Source organism: Symphodus melops, assembly GCF_947650265.1.
Source record: "Symphodus melops genome assembly, chromosome: 1".
In the NCBI taxonomy this organism is placed as follows: domain Eukaryota; kingdom Metazoa; phylum Chordata; class Actinopteri; order Labriformes; family Labridae; genus Symphodus; species Symphodus melops.
In genome coordinates, this window is record NC_136691.1 from 54,862,906 (window position 1) to 54,882,339 (window position 19,434).

Sequence of the window (19,434 nt, forward strand, 5' to 3'; positions counted from 1 at the left end):
AAGTGACTGAAGCGTCTTCACGCGTCATCACCTCGGACAGTCAGAGACACGTCAGCAGAGCCGAGTGTGATTCAGCTCTGCAGCTGAAAAACCTCGACGATGTTTCATGTCGAGTGGAATCAAAAAAAAAATTCAAAATAATCTATCGACTTACTGAGAACAGACTCCAGCTCATCTAGAAGAAATGTTGAATTTGTTGTTTTCTCCAGTCAAAAGAGGGGCGACAGGCGGCTCGGGGACTTGTGGCTCCGCTCTGCACTCGTTGTGGGACGGGAGGTTTATTTCAAATTTCAGTGAAACGTTTCAACCGCTCAACAGAACTCGTAGAAATATTTCTGTGATGATACGTCGTGCAGTGAATGAGTGGATGTTACTGTTTTTTTTATATTGTTTAAACTGTTTAAAAAAAATGAGATTGTAGTCTAAAAATAATTAAAAGCATGTGTGATAATGATGCCTGTCCAGGGTCATGTTATAGACTGAGGTGAGTTAAAGCCACACACACACACAGTATGAGGGTGTGTGTTGTTGTGGGCCGGGGCGTCCTCGTGAATCAGCCAGCTGTGGCTTTGATCAACAAAAAACAAAGAGAGCAGGAAACAGAGAGAGGAGGAAACTAAAACCAAACAAGCTGCAGCGAGAGAAAGATTCACTCTAATGTTTTCACACTGAATTTACATGCTAGCCGACATGTTAGCGTTAGCGTTAGCTCGTCGAGCATGTTGGGATTATTGAGCAGAACTTCTTTCCATTGAGCGACTTCTTCTCCTCCTGAGCGCTCTCAGGCTTCAAACATTTCAATAATAGAAAATGCTAGAAAAGCAGAAGGGGGGGGGGGGGCAACTTTCAGTCTCTGTTTGAAGCTGGATTATGTTGAGCAACGTGTCGGGTGTTTGCACAGTCATTGCCCCTGTCTGTCGTCCAACATCTGAAGTCAGTGTCGCAAATTGAATCCTTAAGTCCAAACGAAAAGGTTAAACGCTCGGTGAGGAAAAACCTCAATCCCAATTCAGTCAGGATCACTTTATACTTTATCGCAATTATTTATATTTGGCGGTACGACTCTGTTTGGGATCTTGCATGAGTCAGCTGGTATGATAGTTGAGCGCTACGCTCAATCTGTGTCCTTGAGCCGTACTCCTAAATCACATGATCTACCATGTGACCTTCTGTCGCCACCGTAGCTGGATTAGCATTTCCCCCTCAAACTCTACGGTTACCTGCAGTGTGACGTGCACACTCCTGGAGAAGAACTACAATACCCACAATCCTAGAGGGTCACAGCGACATCTCTCACTGAGACGGTTTCTTTGAAGTTTTGTGAATCCAACGTCCGCTGACTTCAGAGGATAATGAAGCCTGTTTATGTTGTTTTTTTGTTTTTTTTTAGATAACCGCTGCATGGATCGCCACTTCCTGTCCTCTCGTGCCAAGCAGCTGGTGGCCCTCGCCAGTTTCCCCGGGGCCGGAAACACGTGGGCTCGCCACCTCATAGAGCTCGCCACCGGCTTCTACACCGGCAGCTATTACTTTGACGGATCTCTTTACAACAAAGGTGTGCTTCATCATTCATCACATTTAAGTTAGAGAGAGAAAGAGAGCGCCTGTGTGGATTTCAGTGTGGTCACGGTTGGTTGTCATGGCGTCACAGGGTTTAAAGGGGAGCGGGACCACTGGCGGAGCGGCAGGACGATCTGCATTAAGACGCACGAGAGCGGCAGGAAGGAGATCGAAGCCTTCGACTCCAGCATCGTCATGATCCGAAACCCGTACAAAGCCCTCATGGCAGAGTTTAACAGGAAATACGGCGGCCATATTGGATTTGCATCCCAGGCGCACTGGAAAGGAAAAGGTGAGAAACTGGAATGTAAGCTTTGATAGAAACACAAAAACTGGTTCCATGCTGTTTTAGTTTCTGAGGAAAAAGAAAACGTTAATATCAGGTTTGTCTGTTAGAGCCGGCCTCAAGTGGACAGTGGAGGAACTGCAGTTTGATGCACTTCCATATTGGATTCATCTTTCAACAACGGAGGTTGCTGCTTTAAGTCCTTGACATTAACAAACAACAAAAACACTGCGTTTAAACTTTGCACACTGATAGCTAGCAGTAAATGAATCATGGACGACTGTACTCAGACTATGTGGTAATATTTGATGAAGTGGGAGAGGGGTCATTGTTGACGTACAATGACAAAGACGTCGGGAAATGAGCAACAAACCCAAGTAATCTTTTGTGGTTTTGGACCTTTTTGACCGACGTGGCTCCTTGTGCTCGATTTCTTTATTTTTAAGACGTCAAAAAACATTTCCAACAAAATCTGTTTCCCAAAGAGGAAATGAAACTCTTAGGCAACAGACCTCAAGCACACTCCATGTGGGTGGTCATATCATGAGTTGTGTTTGTTATTTTTTTGAACATTTAGTTGTGGGTAGATCTTGACATTTTTATCATTTTTAATCCAGTCGTCACCCTGCATTGTGCCATCTTGCTCAAATGTTAAAGAGCGGTGATTTAAAGTTTAAATGTGTCTTCAGCGTCTGATGGTGTTTTTAGAGAGGTCGTTGCTCAACGAGTGATTCAAACAGGAAACCTTTGAGTCCAGGAACTCTGGGATATCTTTTCTACTTCATGCATAAATCATCTTTTTTTCTCTCACCATATTCACCCACCTAAGGGAGTCTTGGTTACCGTGGCAACTGGTTTTGTCTCGTCGGCGTATCCTCCGACTTTCTTCGGATTTGAATCGATTTTTTTTCTTTCTCCAGAAGCTCGAGACTTGTCGACCCAGCAGTTCTCTCTCTGTCTCTCTGTCTCTCTCTCTCTCTGTGAAAACATCAGCACATTTGGCCTGCTGCATCGGATGACTGTTTATTCCCGCTGTTGGCGTGGAGACGACGCGGTGACGTCAGCACACATAGAGAGGCTTTGTGACAGCTGCCACATTAAATACGCACAGAGGAGAAGTTTGAGAGTCAGCATGACTTTGTATCGAGGCCGTCGTGTGTTTCATTCGATGCGCTCACCTCTGCAGAGGGAGACTCCAGGCCTCGGATGATGTTACAGACAGTTGATGCCTCTCGGTGCAGACGCATCAAGAAAACTGGGAGGCAAGGGCGACTTCTCTCAGAGGGGATGTCATTCAACCAACAGTGTTATCCGAGGACTCTTATGTAAACTCCATCTGAACTGAGCGCTGATAACAAACGGGGTGGTCCCTCTCCTCGTCGCAGAGGAAGAGGCGCCCAGGGTGTCCAAACAGAAAATCACATTTTGACAGGGTTCCACTTTGCCTCGGTCCATTTTAGACGAGCCAGAGAAGTCTGCGGGGTTTCTGGATCCAGTTAAACTCAAGATTTATTTTTGTGAGCGCAGTTTGTCACGAATACTAGCTTGAAAGTCTATCATGCACGACAAAAGTTTTCGAAGTCCAGGCAGGGATGTCAACTCCAGTCATGTCTGTTTTTAATGAGGGCCGTCCGAGGACCAAAGATCACGTGACCCAACACGGATGTTTGGACTTATCCCCTACATGCAGAGATTTATTCAGAGTCTTTGAATGAGGAAATCCCCAGATAGCTTTTAATTTAATGTTAATACACATCCTTCAGACTTTTACAGAGTGGTTTATTCCCCCTCCTCTAGTTTACGCCTTGTAAACTAAGCACGCTGCAGGCTCACGTAAAGTCACGTACGCAGGCTCACGTAAAGTCACGTACGCAGGCTCACGTAAAGTCACGTACGCAGGCTCACGTAAAGTTGTGTGCGCAGGCTCACATAAAGTCGCGTGCGCAGGCTCACGTAAAGTCGCGTGCGCAGGCTCACGTAGAGTCACGTACGCAGGCTCGTGTAGAGTCACGTACGCAGGCTCACGTAAAGTCCCGTGCGCAGGCTCACGTAAAGTCGCGTGCGCAGGCTCACGTAAAGTCGCGTGCGCAGGCTCACGTAAAGTCGCGTGCGCAGGCTCACGTAAAGTCGCGTGCGCAGGCTCACGTAAAGTCGCGTGCGCAGGCTCACGTTAAGTCACGTTGTGCCTGAACCCTCAGTCTCTGAAGGATGTTCTTTTTATACCCAGTTCCCAGAAATATTTTACATATTGGTAAAGCGCTTTGTGCAGGAAATAATTAACCAGGTTGTTTTATTTTTGTCACGGTTCGTCAGTACTTCCACAGAGCTTGTTGAGTACTTTAATATTGTGTCCGCTCTGAGACGGCCCTCCAAACTCTGCAGGCTTTAAAGTTTAATGACTGTCAAGCAAAGCTTTTATGGGCCAGCAGATTAAAAAAAGAACTGCTAAAACGGCGTCAAAACGACGAAAGCTAAAAAAACTGCAAGTGAAGGTTTTGTTTTTGTTTTTGTTTGTTTTTACTGCGCTGCATCTGTCGCTTGACGACCAAAAAAGTTCACTAAACTGTGCCGACGTTTCAGTAAAAGACTTGATCAACGCTTTCACAAATAACTCCGGAGCTGAATGACATCAATGTTTGGCTGTCATGACTCTCACTTCCCCTTCATTCAGCCCAAACTCTGATTTATATCTGTCTGCTGTAAGAGGTCGATTATTTATAATCTCATACTAAAGTAAAGACAAAAGTCAAACTTGTTCGTCTCACTGCAGAATCAAACCTTCATACTCACTTTTCCTGCAGCTGCTTTTTGATTTAAGTTCTTCAGTCCAAACTCTCTTATTGAATGAGTGTTAAAGCTCTTTGATCTGTTTCAGAAGCTGAAGACAAGAGGCTGAAATAAATCTTTTTTTTTAGTGCTTTCACACTGCAGAAATCTCCTGAGAAGCTCCTGATGTTTCCCAGAGGAGCAGGAGTCTGACAACGATCTCCCTGCACGTCATTAAACGGCTGCATTATGTTTTCTGTTTGTCAGTTTGTCGTTTCCTGCTCATTCTGTTGGATTCCATGCAGCGTGAATATAAAGGCACATATTCTCATTCGAGCATCTCACAACATATGCTTCATCCGCTACGTCACCTTTCACCTCCCCCCCTCCTGTCTGACAGTAAAAGTCTCCTGCTGTGAGGAGCGTATGTGAACAGACGGGTCAGAAGAAGCAGTCCTCCTGAAGCCATCGCAAAGAATTCAAAGACTCGGATTAAATTAACGTTAAAAGATCCCTGGAGCTTCAAGGCTTAAAAACAGAGCTCTTCATGTTTTAGTTTTCAAAGTGGTTTATTAACTAGAAATCAACTTGTAATCTACTCGTTTTCAATAGTTGACGTCTTGTGTCTTGCAGAGTGGCCTGAGTTTGTGAGGAACTACGCCCCCTGGTGGGCGTCCCACACGTTGGACTGGCTGACCTACGGGAGGAACGTCCAAGTGGTCCACTTTGAGGATCTGAAGAGGGACCTGTTCACCCAGCTCAAAGGGATGGTCCAGTTTCTGGGACTGAAGGTCTCAGAGGACCGTCTGCTCTGCGTGGAGGGACAGAAGGACGGGAACTTCAAGCGATCGGGGCTGCGGAAGCTGGAGTACGACCCGTACACTCCCAACATGCGAGCGAACATCGACGAACTGATCAGAACTGTCAACGCTGCCTTGAAGAAGAGGAAGATGTCAGGAGTTCCAGAGGAGTACATGCCGAGATGATGACACGTGACCTCTTTGTGATTCACTTTTCTTCCTCTTTTATTTGGACTGTTGTTCCAGCAGACTCGTACTTAGACGACACAGCGGTTATAGATCTTTGATTGATTCTTCTCGTAGGTTGCAGCCGTAGAGAGAAGAAAACAGACTCTTCCTTTTTGTCCTCTTAGTTTCATTTTTTAATTCATCTTTTTCCATTTGTTTTTCTTAAACTCCAGCAGCTTTACGCGTTCATCATACAAAAGCCGGTTTGAACTTTATACGTTTTGTGTTAAAATGAAAAGCACTTATTAATGATCCTGCTCTATGCACATGTGCTGTTTGGGCGTGTGCACATGCCTTAACATACAGAAGAAACCTTCGCTGTGACTGCAGACTGTGCTCGGTGATTCGTTGCCAGTGAACCAAACATTTGACCCAAAAAAAATATATATATATATATATTACTCAAGAGTGTGATCTATGAGCTTATATTTTGCAAAGGAGAAATGATAAATATGAATAATCAAAAAAGTTTAAAGTGTACAAATCTTCTGCTGCTAAAACAGAACAATACTATTTTCTATGTAACTTTACTGTAAATGTAAAACACGTACCCCTTCGTCAGAGGGGCGATGCTTCGGGATGTAACGATGCCTCATGGTTCAATTTAAAATCGATGCAAATATGGACGACTCAAATCAATTTAAAGAAAATCAGCGTCACTTTTTTTAAATAATATGATATGCGTTGTTTTATATTCGAATTTACACAACCTCAAAATGATAAAGTATTTATTTTATTTAAAACAAGAGGGGGCGCTCCTGAGCTGAGGTTGGTGTCTTGCTCAAGGGTTCACCTTGGAAGTAAACTTGCATCTCTCCAGCTACAGGAGCGTTGGTCTGCCCTGGGACTTGAACCGGCAACCCTCCGCTTCGGAACTCACGTCCCTGCAGACTGAGTTGTTTCTTCTTCTTTTTTTTCATTACCTTTCTCCTTGAGCCTTACCTGAACCGAACGTCGGCCATATTGAAGTCTTCTTCCAGCATGGAGGAAACACGAGTGCAGCCATGGAGATCGGCTCTTCAGATATGAAGGTTCTGTCATAAAAAATTTTTTAAAAAACTATTTTTATGGCAGTTTTTTCAACAATTTTCACACGAGAGCGAGATGTAAATTCCCCGTCTCATCTCCCCGCGTCGACTTTTTAAAAGGCTGCGACCCCATCGATTAAACTGTGAGATGTGTAATCCTTTGCTTATTGATGATTTTATTATAATTATTAAGTTATTTTTGGGGCGTTTTTGCCTTTATGCAGCTGAAGACAGACAGGAAGTGTGAGGAAGGAGAGACAAGCAGCAAAATGGCAGCGGTCGGATTAGAACCCACGACCGCCTCCGTACAAGAGCCGCGCGACATGACCGCTAGGCTGGCTAATGCTAATTTTTGTTAAATAAACTAGGAAAATGGATATTAAGCATTTTCCCTCTCAGAGAATTAAAAATGAAGAAAATAATTAATTTGGAAAACGTTTCTTAAGACTGGTACCGTGACGCGTGTCTCGATGAGTGTATCGTTACATCCCTGGTGAAAATGCAATATGCAGGCATTAACTACCTGAAAATGATACTGTGTGTTTCTGAGATGTTTTTATTCTTCAGCCTGTTTGTTTGTCAGAGGAAGACTCGAAGGCACTGACTCTACGAGCGGAGAGGATTTCTCTAAGACAGCATTTATTTTTCTCTCGTGTGCACATGGGGAATTATCTGGTTTGTGGAATTTGTTTTGGGGTTTTTTTTTCTTAATACTGGACTCGACGCAGAAATCCAAAAAGCACTTGACAGTGCGACACTTTCCCCCCAAAGATCACCGAGGGTCCAGCTCGTGTTGTAGATCAGAGGTTTAGCAGTAGTGATCGCTCCGGGTTTATTCTCCTTCATCATGCAGAATGTGAAAAGTTTGTCGTAGCTTTCAGACCTGTTGATAAATGTCTGTTTATAATTTTACACACTCTCGGGCCTCGTCCACATGTCGGCAGGTATTTTTGAAAGCTGAGGTTTTTCTCTGCGTATGCAAACCTTTATGAAGTCTGTGGAGGTTCTCAGTCTTCTGGACTAACTGAAGATCTCTCCTCCTAAAGTCTCTTGGAAACTTCTTCCATGACTTCACTCAGTAAGAGGCGAAACAGTTCATCCTTTGTTCGGTCCTTTTTGGTTTGAAGGGCGTCGAATCGGAAGTTGGTTCTTGTAGTCGGCTAACTTCTTGGCTGTCCTTTCGTAGCCTCGCACCAGCTGGAGGGTAAAAAAAAAAAAAGAGCCTTTCAGATAAGAGGTGAAACGTCTTCAAGAGTTTGGTCGTCGTTTTGACGCCGTCCCTTTTGTGAGATCGGACGGAACCGACGTTTAGAGGCGACTGAACGGACGACTTCGTAAAATGACACGGTCATCGCAGAGAAAATGGGGAGAACATTTTAGCACGTCACGCACATCGATCCTGGCTTGGCGTACTCGTAACGGACCGAGATGTTTCTGAATAAAACGTAAAGTTCGTGAGCCGGATTCTTTTTTTAAAAATAGCCGCCTACGAGTGGACTCAGCCTCAGATTCCATAATCAGCACGTCTCATAACGGTACTCAGTCTGCGCCGCCATATGCTTCAAAGTAAACTGTTATATTAATAAATAAAGATGTGAAGATATAAAAGATTCAAACACTGGGGACTGAAAGACGGAAAACATGAACTGATTTCCATTTTCGGGATAATATGAATATATTTTTATAGCGTGTGCTGACACATCAACAATATTTGTACTTCAGCGAGCAAACGGGAAAAAAAGTTGTTTCTATTTTTAACACATGCTTTAAACTTTATTGGCTCCTGCTTTCATGGACAAGTTGACACTTTGTGAACACTGGTGTCAAAATGAATGTATTTTCTATGGATGAATGTACCGTGTGATAAAGCCCAATAAAGATGATGATGAGATGTGAGGTGGTCGACTGTTTTTAAGGCAAGGTTCGTTTGTTGATAAGAAGCAAAAATATCATTCAGCTTTTCAGTAAAACATTAAATATCTACCTGAAAACCATTTATTCCTGCCACCTTTAAAGGAGGAATGATAAATCATAACTCCAGTCTCTCCTGTGTAAATGAAGCTCGAGTCCCTCCAGATGTGTTGTTGTCAGAACCTGTTTACTCATGTCTGATTATCCGGATGTCAGTAAGTAAGTCAAAGTGTTTTTAGATCACGGTGGTAATTTATGTGCAATATGAGCTAACTAAAGAGAGCTAACATCAAGATAATTTACCTTTTGGGGGGGGGGGATCTCATGTGACTTTAAAAAAAAGACGTGGAAGTAGCCAAATAAGCAACAGAGTTTGCTTTACACGGCTATATTAGGCTATAATGAGAGTATGTGCCTTTATATTGATGCTAGGTGGAGTCTAAGCTAACGGAAGGACAACATACTGACAAACAGGAAAGTGTTTTATTTTTGGCGTTGCGGCGGTGCTGCAGCGTGCAGCAGTCACAGTCTGTATAAAGGTCACTCCCTCCTCCTGCTGCGTGCTCACACACACACAGATCCTCCTGGAAACACCAGCCGTTTTCTGCAAGTGTGAAAGCCCTATTTGTCTTTTTTTTTTTACTTTTTCTCCGAGCCGGCTGCTCGCCTCGACTGGAAACAAGTTTCAAAAGCAGGTTTTCTTAATCCAGGCTGCAAAAAGCAGAACGTTGAGCTTTATGATGCTTCATAAAGCATCATCGTGCCCTTATTCCTCCTCAACACAAGGTCCATTTCTTTATGAGAACTCTTCTTAGAGTAAATGAAAGGTGAACTCTCATTCTCAAATTACATAACGTTTGTTGTCGGGTTTTTCCCCCTAAATCGTTCTGTTACAACATTTAAAAAAACACCAGGCACTCTTCTTCTTCTTCTTCTTCTTCTTCTTCTTCTTCTTCTTCTTCTTCTCATGAATCCTCTTAAGTTCTTGTAAAGAAGGAAGTGAGACACCTTCAGGGGGAAGACTGATTCTGACCTTTGTGATGTCCCAACATTTTTTTCTATAAACAGAGGCGAAGCTTGATATGTTTCGTAAGGTTTGGCAGAAATTGGTCAATCAATATATGGTATAAAGAGGTCAAACTGCTATAATAACTATATCTTCATTACGTCATGACTGTGGGTCAAAAACAAAAGCATCACTTCATTTATGAGCCGACAGTGGAAGTCCAACTTTTTATTGCATGAAACCATTTGACCAAATGCTGCGAATAAAAGATGGCTGCGTGTTTGTTCACCATGATGAGACATCCAAAGAGATTCAGAGCAGCTCCTTCTTTGCACGTCTGAGTCACAGGAAAGTCAACAGCAGTCCTCCTGTCCTGCACACGCCTCGGCTGAGTACGAGCGACAGCAGTGCTGAAACACAAAGGAAGTTCTTTTTTGTGCAATTAAAGATTTTGTTTGATTTTTTTTGAGAGCTGAAAATGATTTGTAATTTGTAATTATTTATAATATGTGGATTTTATTTAATGTGATGTAATTGGGCTATTTGAATCAAAGTCAGTGTACCAAAGTGGAAGAGTGCGAGCAATTTGTCTCTCTGTGAAAATGTTGGTGAGAGAAGGTCGAGTTCTGAGAAGCTCGAGTCTCGCTGGCTGTGTTGTTGTTGTCGCAGCTGTGTTAACGTCCCTTTGTGTCAAAAATCTTTTTAATCAGAGAAGACTCATTTTGATTTCATGAAGTGTTTTTCCACATCAGTCATTTTTATGCAATAAGAGTTAGCCAGGTGTGCTAAAATTAGCCCGCTAACACAACAACGGGCGCCATTTTGCAATTGCAGCTCGAGTAAAGAACAATTCTGAACTCCTCCAGTACGTGCGAACACGAGTGGCGAGGAGGCTGGAGGCGTCGCTAAACAGCACTTTGTTTTTTTATGTTGGGGCTCAAAGGTGAAATCCAAAACACATCAATTCAATTCAATTCAAACAACTTTATTAAAAAGAAACAAACATGAAGACAAGTTGACGTTCAGACGACAGATTACAAACAACGCTTTAAACTTGTTTTTGTCCTCAGAGTTAAGAAACATTTATTCAAATTATTTACTTCGACATTCCTGACGTGGAGAGAAAGAAATCCAAATAACACCTTTAGATTTACACACTTTACTTTATATACATTATATATGCTATATTTAAACACCCCCCCCCCAATTCGTGCAAAATGCTTCAGTTAAAGAATTAAAGATCACACTGAAGGTGAGTAAAATACATGATACACCTCATATTTAACAGTCTGTGTGTTTCACAAATTTATATACAGAATATGTGTGTGTGTGTGTGTGTGTGTGTGTGTGTGTGTATGTGTGTGTGTATATACATTCATGCTGCTGGAGGAGGTCAGTGTCACAACATCCTACAACACCCAATGAGCGGAGGATGTTTGCTCACATGTGCACATTCCTGAACTGTTTCATGCGTTTGGATTTATGAACAGAAAAAAAGTTAAAAAAACAGTAAATACAATCTCAGTTTTTTAGAGACTCATGTTCATATGTTGTTTTACAGACAATAATTACATATTTAACAGGAGTATTTGAACGGTCTAGATGTGGGTGGAGGCTCTGGTGTCCACGGAGCTGGACCTGGACAGATACCTGCTGGTGGTGCGGCCTTCGTCCTCCATGGCGTTCACCATCTTCGAGAGCACGGAGCTCTTGAACTTCTGCTTGAAGTCGTTGCCCATGAACACGTACAGCACCGGGTTGAGGAAGCTGTTCGCCGCGGCCAGAGAAGTTCCCACCTTGAGTCCGGTGGTCAAAACGGCGTGATGGTCGTGGAGGTTGTCGATGTTGAGCTCGAGCAGCACGAACACGTGATACGGCAGCCAGCAGACGAAGAACGCGGCGACGAGCGCCGTCATGACTTTGAAGGGTTTGGAGGATTTGTTCATCCTGCTGGTGCGAAGTCTGAGGATGATGATGGAGTAGCAGATGATGATGATGATGAAGGGGATGATGAATCCGGCGAGGAAGCGGCTGGCTGCGACGGTTTTGTGACTGTACTGGTCCCACGTGTAGTTGTTGTAACAAATGGTTCGACCCAGATGAGTGCGAACTTCACGAAAGATCACAGAGGGGAAACTCAGAGCGATGGCGAGAGCCCAGGAGAGGACGACGACAACGGACGCCTTATTCACAGTGCGGTAGTTCTGCGCCCAAACCGGGAACACCACGGACACGCAGCGGTCGATGCTGATGACGACCAGGAGGAAGATGCTGCTGAACATGTTGAGGAACATCACGGAGGAGACGAACTTGCACATGAAGCGGCCGAAGATCCACTCCTCCATGGCCATGTTGGTGATGCTGAACGGGAGAAAGGCGCAGAAGACGAAGTCAGAGATGGCGAGGCTCAGATACCACGTGGTGGTCACCGTCTTCTTCATCTTGAAGCCGGAGATCCAGATGACCAAAGCGTTTCCGCAGAAGCCCAGCAGAAAAATGAAGACGGTGATCACGAGTAAAGCCACGCACAGCGCTTCCATCCAGCACGCCGTCTGGTGTTTAAAAACCTTGTCCTCGACCGGCGTCTCGTTGAATTCCCCGGTGTAGTTATAGTCATAATTATACACATAATCCTCGTCGAATAAATCCATCTTGAACGATGATCAAAACTCTAAAAAAAAAAAAAGAAGAAGAAGAAGAAACAGATGAGTGTGAGTTATCGAATGTTATTTTCCAACAACATAGAAGAAGAAACGTTTTCTGTGAACGCCGTCGTACCTGCAGCTCAGCGCGTCTCCTGCTGCTGACTCAATGTGCTCCACATCGAGTCGTGTTGCTTCCTTTAAATGTGTGAAACAAACCCACGCCGACCAGCTGACCGCCCTGTTTCTCAACACTTCCATCCCCGCCACACTTTCAGTACTGCATTTTTTAAAGGTTCAAACAGGACGCAGGTCGATCGTAACCTTAGAAAGGTGTTTCAAAACAAGACTGGAACAACTGAAGTGATTTCTTTGAATGATTTTAAATCCACACTGAGACGACCTCCTTTATTTTTAACTGTTTTTATGACATTAATGGATTTTAAATGTTTTTATCATTTTAATGCTTTTAACTGTTTTTATGACTTTAATTGCTTTTATAATTTTAATGCTTTTAACTGTTTTTTTTACAACTTTAATGGGTTTTAACTTTTTTATGTTTTTAATGGTTTTTAACTGTTTTTTATGACTTTAATTGCTTTTAATTGTTTTTCTAATTTTAATGCTTTAACTGTTTTTTTTTACAACTTTAATGACTTTTAACTGTTTTTTTACAACTTTAATGACTTTTAACTGTTTTTTTTACAACTTTAATGACTTTTAACTGTTTTTTTACAACTTTAATGACTTTTAACTGTTTTTTTACAACTTTAATGGCTTTTAACTGTTTTTTTACAACTTTAATGGCTTTTAACTTTTTTATGTTTTTAATGGTTTTTAACAGTTTTGGGTTTTTAACTATTTTTATAACTTTAATTGCCATCTGTATGTTGTGTATTTAATTTCTGCAGGACTCTGCAGGGCCTCATTGGGACTTTTCCTGGATGAGTAAATGTTAAATAAAACAAGATGACTGAAATACGTTTGTTTACATGTTTCAGCTGGATTTTATAATAAAGTCTCCGTGGTTTCAGTGTAACTGAACAGTGTTTTTAAAACTCATCTTAAAACACATTTTTATTCTTTGGCTTTTAACCCAGCATGAGACTCTGTTCTTGTTTTAGTGTTTTATTGTTTTTATTGTTTTAACCCTGTTCGTGTTTTACTTATGTTTTACGTTTGTGCTCTTCATGCATGTACAGCACTTTGTCACAGCTATGGCTGTTTAAAGCGATTTATAAATAAAGTTGAGTTGAGTTGAGAGAGAGTAACTTCTTCATTTTGGGGGGAACTTTTAAATGAGCAAACATTAGAAAGATGGAGGTCATTAAACACATCGTGTATGTGCAGGGGGAAACAGCAGACAGGAAGAAGTTCGGACCACATACCTGCTGAAATACCACAAAAGGTTTTCTCTTTCAGCATTTAGTCACGTTTTTATTTCTGTCTCGACCACACGTTTTCTGCATCATACTTTCCACTGTTTGTATTATTTTTTTTTATGTTCACTTTTTTCTCTTTTTAAATGTTCAGTATAAAATCGCAAACAAATCACACTCTCTTCTTGCGATGTAAAAAAAAAGGGAAGCGTGTTGACTAACACACGCAAACAAACTGTATCAGAGTTTTGTGATAAAGCTCGGATGTTTCCGTTTCCTCTGCCAGATGTGTCGTCCTCCTCCGTCTGCTGCGAAGAGTTACAGCTGGACAACAAGACACGCAGAAAGTTATTACTCAGAAAAGCATAAAGCTGCACTTTGATAATGCAGATGTTTCTAATTACACACACACACACACACACACACACACATCAACAGCTGCTGTAAAAAGAAAACTGACTCGCTGGGATGGACGGCGTCATGCTCATGGAGGCGGAGGAATCCGTGTTGGTGAGGATGACGACGCTGCAGCGGGATGAAGAAGCAGCACAGATTGTCAAAGTGACTCGGTTTGAATAATGTTATCGGGAGCGAGGAGGACAGCAGCTTCCTGTCTGTCTGAAGCGCCCGCAAAAACATGAACCTGATAAAGTGTGATGAAGAGGAAACGTCAGACACACAAATGTTAAATATGTCAAAGTCAGATTTATTGTCAGACGGAGAGACAAAAACATTTCTCTCTAAATATAATATATAGAATATAATAAATATGTAGGATGGAAATAAAAGTACAGATTAACAAAAAAATCAAAATACTGTGCAAAACTTGTGCATGTAAAACGATTAATCTGTCATCCTGTAATATCGGTCGATATGAGCAGATCAAGTGATCGGCTCATTTGATCACAGATGTGCGGCGTTAAAAAGTATTTCATTGAGTTACTCTCGTAGTTCTCTGTCCGGCTGTGACCAGCAGGGCGAGCTGTACGTGCATACGCTCCGTATGAGCGGCCATCTTGTCTTCATCATAAAGAAAATTTACACAAGAGTTTGATAAATATATTTGAGGGATCAACCCAATAAATGTGTTCAAAAAGATCGAACATAGAGCTGGGAAAGATATCAGCCGCTTTATCAGTATCAGGGTTTTTTTCCCTCCGCAATATCGATCACATCGGCTCCAATAATCCCTCATCAATCAGGTGTTACGATGATCAGGAATCATGAAAGAGGAGAGAAGATATCGTCTATAAAAGAGCACTTACTTCTTTGGAAGCAAATTGAATCTTTTAAACATTAAAACATAAATTCAAAGTCTCATTAATCTGACGCTCAGAAAAAAGGGCAAAAAGTGACGATTTTAAACGGCTTCTACGTCGAGGGGGGGTCAAACACGTCGTCCGACAGCAAGCACGAAGGAAATGTGTGAAAAGGGAAGTCGAGCGCTCGAAGACAAACAGGCCTTAACGTGTGCAAACGTTGGTATGAAACGTCACAGATTTGTTGGGTTTTGTTTCTTCTTCTTCTTCACTTTAAAACTGAAGCGGAACAAATTCTGACGCCAGCGACAAACTCAGCTGACGTGAAAACCTTTCTCACATTTGTTCTCTTCTTTAAGATAGTTCGATCTTCTGCATGTTTGCACGCTGAGACGTGATTTTCATCTTCGCTGATATATTCAGGCTGAGTTCACAGAAGCCTTCCTCTTCCTCTTCCTCTCTGTGCATCACAGGACTTTAACCGTTCTGCTCTCGACTGTGAGCTCAGCCTCTTCTGCCACACGTGACTTTTTTTTTTTTTTTTTTTTTTTGACTTCAGACATTTTTAGGAAATGAAACGGAGCGTTTCTATTTTTATAAACTCTGACATTATTACTTTAAATCTGCTGTTGCCATGGCTTGGCTGGACTCATAGTTTAAAGTAGCATTATTACTAATCCCTTCACTCGACTGCGATGATTGCCTTCAGCTGGATGGTTGCATAACGCTGCTATAGTCTTGATTGTATACATTCAGCATCCTCGCACTCATATATTAACTTTCCAAGCCGAGCCAGTGGGCAGCTGTGAAAACCGACGTTTTCTTTGGTTCCATTTAGAGGAAATTATCTGTCTGTGAGTGCAAAAAAGAAAAGAGGAAAATAAAGATGAAGAACGCTGGTTGGAGGGTTACGAAGCAGAGTCGAAGGATTTTCACGATAACTCGTCGAGGTGTAAAGTTACAGTTTCAGTGGTTATCACTTCCTGTGGTTAACGCCCCCGCTTGGCTTCAACATGATTACTGTATACTTCTGATAATCTCATGTCCTCGTCTTTCTCCTCATCATGAAGATAAACAGGTTTGTGACGTTCACTCGGCTTCACTCTTATCTTCATAACCGGGTTAGAAGCAGACGCTCTGATACCGGACACCGGAGGAGCCGCCGTCTCACAGGAGAGACGGATAAAGGGTGTAAACTGTGGACGTGGTCTCAGCGACTTCACCTGCTGACACTCGAGAAAAATACAGTGAATTTCATCCATCGGGAAAAACAGCTAACCTTTGACATCAACTTCACCTTTCTGAAAAGGTAAAAAGAGAAATGAAGTTGAGCGCTCGGTGAAAAGAAGACGCCGTGTGCAAACGCTCTCTCCTCATTTGGAAACCATTTAAAAAGAAGCTGCTGCTCAGTGAAGAATCAAGGGCAGAAACACAGAGAGGAGGACACAAGTGCAGAAAACAAAATGTGATTTATTAAAACAAAAGGCAAAAAAACAAAAAGTCACTCAAAATAATAAATCCAAAAAACGTCCAGAAAGGTCACGAGAGCAAAAATCCCAAAGCACATAAATCTAAAGGAACAAAGAACACAAGAGCAGAACACTGAGGACAAGAACAAAGTAAAACACTGAAAACTAAAAATATGTTACAAAATAAAACAGGAAGCACTAAAGACTTAAAACACAACACAGGAAATAAACTAACAGGTCACATAGGAGGACACCGGGAAACATTAAAGAACACGAAGGAAAGAAAGAAAACTAAAACGAGACCAAACACAGAACCAAACATGACAATGTGGGGACGCACAATCTTTCGATCAGCCGCCATCTTTGTTTGTTTACAGCGACTGTAATATTTCAGGTAAATAAAAACTGGACGAGCGAGATGGGCGTGTCTCTGCCTGAACTCCGCCTCTCTGTCACATGTTAGCTGGAGTCCAAATTTTCATTTTACACCCTTTATCCGTCTCTCCTGTGAGACGGCGGCTCCTCCGGTGTCCGGTATCAGAGAGACGTTTGAGTCGTACTCAGAGTAACCGGAGCGTGCTCACGACCTCGCCGTCGTCTGCTTCTAACCCGGTTATGAAGATAAGAGTGAAGCCGAGTGAACGTCACAAACCTGTTTATCTTCATGATGAGGAGAAAGACGAGGACATGAGATTATCAGAAGTATACAGTAATCATGTTGAAGCCAAGCGGGGGCGTTAACCACAGGAAGTGATGCTGTAACTTTACACCTCGACGAGTTATCGTGAGAAACTCAAAAATCCTCCTCATCATCAAAGATTGACTGAACTCCTGTTTTTAATTATATTATTACATGACCTCAAATATTTGAACAGCTATCAAAGCCAGAGAGATATGCCGCATGTTTATCGTTGCCGTGGAAACGCCCGATTGTCACATCAAAGAAGCTGTGAGCTGCTCGTGAAAGCTGTATTGATACATCATCGGGAAACGTATTCTCTTCCTCGGGTCGATCGTCTTCGTTTGGAAAGGGGGGGGACGGAGGCGGGCGGGGTCGTTTAGCAGAGAGAACTCCCATGATTCCCCCGCCAGCCTTTGTTATTGTAGTATTGATGCCCCCTGCTGGTTGGATCGACATACTGCGTCTTTAAAGCCAAACAGAAACAGGAAGTATCAATAAATCAAGTTCTAATGCTGAATTAATTTAATGATCATAAAACGACTTCAAGGACTCAGTCTTATAAAACAAATCTTTTCACTCCATGGGCATCGATCTTATATATTTAACGTGCATGTTTGGATGTGTGGTCTCCATTGTTGGGACTGGAACCTGCAGGGAAGCAAAGGGAGACGGGATATTGATCAGCGCTGGGGAACAAATTCAGCGCTTTAGAGGGTATCGACTGAACCATCGAGTGGAAGCTGGCGGCCTGCTGCAGCGACAAAGTCTTTTTCAGATGATACAGTAAAACCACTAAGTCGGCCTGCAGGGATAAAAGACATGAAGCTTTCATGGTTTATAGCAGGCTGACAGCATTTACACTTTCATTTTTACACGAATAAAAAAAACACAAAAAAACTGCGTAAATTCAGGTTATATTCTCTCACTTATTGATTTATTCTTTATTGAACTTAGCCCCTCCCCCTCGACCTCGTCCCTCCACCTCCTGATTTAGGGGCTTTTTTTTTTCTTGAAGTAATTAACCAATCAGATTCAGCTACGAACCCTCTCGGCCAATCATCCTCCTGCTGCGGTCTAATTTAAAAAACAACAACAATTCTCTCTCTTCCTCCTCCTCCTCCTCCTCCTCCTCCTCAAGTCACCTTCATCCCAGCTCAGCAGAGTTCAGAGAGCCTCTCTTCTTCATCACCTCCTCCTCTTCATCTCCTGATTGAAATACCTCTTTGTTCTGCTTCCTTGTTGCAGCTGCACATCGAAGCAGAAACACTCGTACAGAAGAACTTTATATAACATACGGTGTGTATAAAGAAGATGAATGCTGTGATATGCTTCATCATCATCATCATCATCATCATCATCATCAGCAGCTGCAGCCAGCAGCATAAGCTGTCTCTCTCTCTCTCTGAGCCCCGTAAAGAACGGTATGTTTTAATCATTCAAAGTGACGGGAGGAATCCTGGTGAGCTACAGTGAACATGAATTCAGGAAGCTGAGATGAAAAGAGGCTCCAGTCAGGAAGGTTGGGTGCAGACACACACACACACACACACACACACACATTGTATACTCGGGAGGATTAGTGCTGGTTGTGTGCCAGCAGTAATATGCACAGATGGACCTGCATGGCTGCATGTTACAGCTTTACATTCTCAGGTTCCCGTCCACAGAGGAGCTCGGCGTGCTCGTTCAGATAGCACGCGAGCACGCCGTGAGTCCAGAAGCCCGGCGCAGACGTGCATCCAAACAAACGTTTGTTTTTCTAACCAGAACATTTAAATCAGGAGAGTGTTTGAGTATTTCTTTAACACTTCAGGAAAAGATAAATGTGAAATATCTTCGTGGATTAGACTCCATCATGACGACTTCATGCACTCAGAGGGGTATCGAGGCTGACCCCCCACCCCCACCCCCCCCCTGAAAGAGGAAACGATCCTCAGAGCAGGGACACAGAAAGTAGCCTGATAAGAACCAACTATAATGACAGAAACCATGTTGGAGGAAGTATTTCTTTTGATTTTATAGTCTCATCTGTTAACATGGAGGAGGCGGAGCTACTGCAGACAGTCAGTAGGGGGCGCTTAAAAAAGTTTTAGCTTCACTCCTGCCTCGATATCATCCAGACTCATGATCTGCCTCTTCACATCGATGACCGCTGAGAGCGTCAACACATCACACCCATCCCAGCATCCCTTCAGCACAGCATGTTTCCTTCATCTCTCATCTGACAACAACTCATTTCTGCAGATATCTGACGTGCTGCTCCTTTAAGGAATATGAATCATTGCTCAGAAAAATGGCATTAAGATGATGAAGAATTGAGCAAACAGGACATAAAAGGCTATTCAGCTCTCATAATCCCATATTCGCCTATTTGGTGGTTTAACGTGTCGCTTTTAACCGTTTAAATCCTGTTACAGG

At 42.7% G+C, this 19,434-nt stretch overlaps 2 protein-coding genes across 2 annotated transcripts in view; one reads left to right on the forward strand and one right to left on the reverse strand.

Moving 5' to 3' along the window:
* wscd2 (WSC domain containing 2) overlaps positions 1 to 8,559 on the forward strand; it is a 42,363-nt gene extending 33,804 nt beyond the window's left edge. Inside the window, exons 7-9 of the mRNA XM_079350056.1 lie at positions 1,391 to 1,555; positions 1,652 to 1,852; positions 5,246 to 8,559. Coding sequence (XP_079206182.1) covers positions 1,391 to 1,555; positions 1,652 to 1,852; positions 5,246 to 5,598 — 719 coding nt within the window. The 3' untranslated portion in view covers positions 5,599 to 8,559. The remainder of the gene's footprint in view (positions 1 to 1,390; positions 1,556 to 1,651; positions 1,853 to 5,245) is intronic.
* A 1,995-nt stretch (positions 8,560 to 10,554) lies between these two features.
* On the reverse strand, positions 10,555 to 12,710 carry cmklr1 (chemokine-like receptor 1). The gene is made up of 2 exons (XM_079352535.1): positions 12,364 to 12,710; positions 10,555 to 12,256 (listed from the first exon to the last, which is right to left on the reverse strand). Exon 2 carries the CDS (start codon positions 12,234 to 12,236, stop codon positions 11,184 to 11,186), a length of 1,053 nt encoding a protein of 350 aa, XP_079208661.1. The 5' UTR covers positions 12,237 to 12,256; positions 12,364 to 12,710; the 3' UTR covers positions 10,555 to 11,183.
* Positions 12,711 to 19,434: the final 6,724 nt, after the last annotated feature.

What these genes read in the sequence shown, in the direction of transcription:
- cmklr1 (XM_079352535.1), bottom strand. Translation starts at nt 12,236, where the DNA reads ATGGATTTATTCGACGAGGATTATGTGTATAATTATGACTATAACTAC.